Source organism: Psammomys obesus, unplaced genomic scaffold (genome assembly GCF_907164565.1).
Source record: "Psammomys obesus unplaced genomic scaffold, mPsaObe1.curated_primary_1811, whole genome shotgun sequence".
Lineage (NCBI taxonomy): Eukaryota > Metazoa > Chordata > Mammalia > Rodentia > Muridae > Psammomys > Psammomys obesus.
In genome coordinates, this window is record NW_026595850.1 from 14,721 (window position 1) to 18,924 (window position 4,204).

Genomic DNA, 4,204 nt, shown 5'->3' on the forward strand with positions numbered 1-4,204 from the left:
GAGCTAAACAGAGAATTCTCTGTAGAGGAATATTGAATGGCAGAGAAACATTTAAAGAAATGCTCAACCTCATTAGCCATCAGGGAAATGCAAATCAAAATGACCCTAAGATTTCACCTTACACCCATCAGAATGGCTAAGATCAAAAATTCAAGAGACAACACATGCTGGAGAGGTTGTGGAGAAAGGGGAACCCTTCTCCACTGCTGGTGGGAATGTAAACTTGTACAACTACTCTGGAAAGCAATCTGGCACTTTCTCAGACAACTAGAAATAGTGCTTCCTCAAGATCCAGCGATACCACTCCTAGGTATATATCCAAAATATTCTCAAGTACACAATAAGGACATTTGCTCAACCATGTTTGTAGCAGCCTTATTTGTAATAGCCAGAAGCTGGAAACAGCCTAGATGTCCCTCAGTGGAGGAATGGATGCACAAATTGTAGTATATCTACACAATGGAATATTACTCAGCATTAAAAAACAAGGAAATCATGAAATTTGCAGGCAAATGGTGGGATCTGGAAAAGATCATCGTGAGTGAGCTATCCCAGAAGCAGAAAGATGCACACGGTGGTGTATACTCACTCATATAGATATATATAATATAGGATAAACCTACTAAAATCTGTACACCTAAAGAAACTAATCAAGAGGGAGGACTCTTGCTAAAATGCTCAATTCCTATCCAGAAAGGCAAAGAGGCTGGACATCAGAAGACAGAGATAAGAGGAATCTAGTCAGGAGCCTGACACAGAGGACCTCTGAAATTCTCTGCCCTGCAGACTATCAATGTAGATACTGAGACTTATGGCCAACCTTTGGGCAGAGTGCAGGGAATCTTAGGAAAGAAGTGGGAAATACTAAGATCTGGAGAGGACAGGAACTCCATAAGGAGAGCAACAGAACCAAAAAAATCTGAGCACAGGGTTCTTTCCTGAGACTGCTATTCCAACCAAGGACTATGCATGGAGATAACCTAAGACCTGTTCACAGATGTAGCTCATGGCAGTTCAGTATCCAAGTGGGTTCCATTGTAATAGGAACAGGGACTGTCTCTGACATGAACTGATTGGCCTGCGCTTTAATTTCCTCCCCTTGAGGGGGAAGCAGCATTACCAGGCCACAGAAGAAGACAATGCAGCCACTCCTGATGAGACCTAATTGACTAGGATCAGAAGGAAGGAAGAGAAGTCCTCCCCTATCAGTGGACTTGGGTTGGGGCTTGCAGGCCGAGGGTGGAAGAAGGGAGGGATTGGGATGGGAGGAGGGAGGGAACCATGGGGGGGGGAATACAAAGTGAGTAAAGTTTAATTAATAAAGAAAAAAAAGAAATTAAGGCACTGCAAAGCAGACTCTAACAGTTAAAAAAAATAAGAAGTTGATTGGACAGATACAGAGATCTACAGGGAAACATTAGGCAGAGCTCTGGATACCCGGGCAGAAGAAGTGGGGAGAAGAACTGTAGGTGTAATTGGGTCAAGGATACTGTAAGAAAACCCACAGAATCAACTAACTTAGGCTCCCAGGGGCTCCCAGAGACTGAACAGACAATCTGGGAGCCAGCATGGGTATGACTTAGGTCCTATGTTTTGGTTTTGTAGCTTGGTGTTCTTGTGGGACTCTTACCAGTGTGTTGGGGTTGTCTCTGACTCTTGTTCATTTTTGAGATGAGGACTTATTGCAACTTGCTTTGTCATTTTCCCCTGGTATTTCTAGGAGGCCTGCTGCTTTTTGAAAGGAAACAGAGGAGGAGTGTATCCCAGAGAGAGGGAAGGTGCGAAGGGGACTGAGGAGAGTGAAGGAATGGAAAAATGTGGTCAGAATGTGAGAGAAGGAAAAGAAAAGAACTATTGCACTCTAGACCTCTGGCCATGTTCATTCTATACTGCTGCATCTACTACTAAGCACTTTCTCAATAACAGACATTTGCAAGATAATAAAATTATATTGTATCTGGAGTATGAATGATCCACCACAGCTGTAAACTGAGAAAAAAACTTCTAAAATTAGAAAAATATCTAAATCTACAATTGAAAATTTCTATTGAACTACAACATTTAGTAAAAATGCTCTTACATTTTATGTTTCTTTTATTGATTTCTTCAATAGCATGAATAAAACATGACAATTCTTTGAAAAATAAAAAAATGATGTGGTAACTACTGAGGAACAACAAAAATGGTCTCATAACTTGGCATAATGGTTTTCAAAATAGCTGTTTTGTCATCAAGAACTGTAATCTGGTATTATCTTCAACAGGATCTCATATAACAAAACTATTCATATCTTTAGTTAATCACAGTATAATCTAGCATTAAAGTACATGAAATGGAAAATGTGTAGATATTGACCCAGGAAACAGAAAGAATCCCATAATAGTGAGCAGGTATTAAAATCTGCCATGCAAATAAAATAAAAAGTAATTATATTAGAAAACCTCTTTTTTTCCAAAAATTTATCTAGGTACTGTTCTCACTAATTTCTCATGGCTGTAGATAATCATGAATTTCAAAATACCAGTTAGTTGACTGCTTAGGAAAGAATAAATTAATTTTCTATCCCCTATGTAATATTAATTAAAAATTGGTACAAGTTAGCTTAGTTCTCTCATTCTTTATTATATGAAAAAAATCTTTGTCTTTTATTATTTATATTCAGTAATTCTCTATTAGATTAATTTTAATCTCAATGAAAAGTTGTTTCAGCTCTTCAGTGGCTTTGCATAAAGTAAAGCACACCTAAAGAATTCCCTGGGGATACTGCATCATCCTTTGTTAGAGTTTATTGCCTATTTGTAGCTATGGAATATTAGTGTGTGTTTAGTTAAAAAAACATTCTCAATTTTTGCATAGTTAATCTTTTACACCAAAGTTTTTCCATAGAAATTTTTATCTCTGAATTTCTCAGAGTGTATATTAAAGGATTCAACATGGGAGTGATAACTGTATAAACTACAGTCAGGGACTTATCAATAGGAAAGTTGGAGACAGGTCTAACATACATGAAAATACAGGGAACAAAAAAGAGGACAACCACTGTGATGTGGGAGCTGCAGGTGGAGAGGGCTTTGTGCCTCCCTTCCTCACTTTGAGTCTTAAGAGAGTTTAGAATAATCCCATAGGAGACTAGGAGAAGGATAAAGACTGTCATACAAATTGCTCCACCATTGGCGACCACAGTGAGTCCAATTAAGTAAGTGTCAGTACACGCTAATTCCAATAATGGGTACATGTCACAGATAAAGTGATCAATAATATTGGGGCCACAAAAAGGGAGGTTGTAAACAAAGATAACTTGAACCAAAGAGTGGGCAAAACCTCCAGCACAGGCTACCACCAACAGGAGAATACAAACCTGACGATTCATGATAGACATATAATGCAGGGGTTTACAGATGGCCACATAGCGATCATAGGCCATAAAAACCAGAAGGAAGACCTCAGCACCACCAAATAAGTGCTCCACAAATAGCTGGCCTATGCAAGCAGAAACTGAAATTGTTCTTGTGTTGCAGATTAAGTCCATAAGCAACTTGGGTGAGAAGGCAGTGGAATAAATAGCATCCATGAATGACAAACAAGCAAGGAAAAAGTACATTGGGGAGCCCAGGGAAGGGCTGGCAATCACTGTCACCACAATGAGCAGGTTGCCCACTATTGTCACAATATAGATGAATAAAAACATGACAAATAATGCTTTTCTCCCAGCAGGATCCTGAGTGAGACCTAGTAGGATAAATTCTGTCACATTGTTGTTCTGTCCCATTTAATCTGTCCTAATCAACTGGGAGTAGATTCAGGAGTAAGAACTAAAGATTACACCAGCCATGAAATTCTAAATGTGTCCAAGAATCATTTATCATGGATAAAGTCTTCGTTCTCATTTTCTAGATGTAAATCCCAAGTGATTTCTAATAAGTGTCTAACGCATTCCTCTTCCATGGGGCACCATTGACTTGTTGACACTGTTTTCCTTTGGGTGAATTTGTTGAGCCCACGATTTCCAGGTTTGTTGTCAATGTCTAAGTGAACCTTTGTACCTAAGAGCAAACAAAGTTCCAAGGTCTTTAATATACTTAGACTTCTTACTTAAAAATATTAGTTTTTCAAAGATGTCAGTGATGACAAAAGAAGGGTGTTAATTTAAGAAATACGCACACACACACACACACACACACACACACACACACACACACACACA

General features: G+C 38.8%; 1 protein-coding gene across 1 annotated transcript; it reads right to left on the minus strand.

Moving 5' to 3' along the window:
* Positions 1-2,827: 2,827 nt before the first annotated feature.
* LOC129685908 (olfactory receptor 4A5-like) lies at positions 2,828-3,769 on the minus strand. The gene has a single exon (XM_055619429.1). It carries the CDS (start codon positions 3,767-3,769, stop codon positions 2,828-2,830), a length of 942 nt encoding a protein of 313 aa, XP_055475404.1.
* Positions 3,770-4,204: the final 435 nt, after the last annotated feature.

Excerpts from the sequence above, each read along its gene's own strand:
- LOC129685908 (XM_055619429.1), bottom strand. The coding sequence starts at position 3,769 with ATGGGACAGAACAACAATGTGACAGAATTTATCCTACTAGGTCTCACT.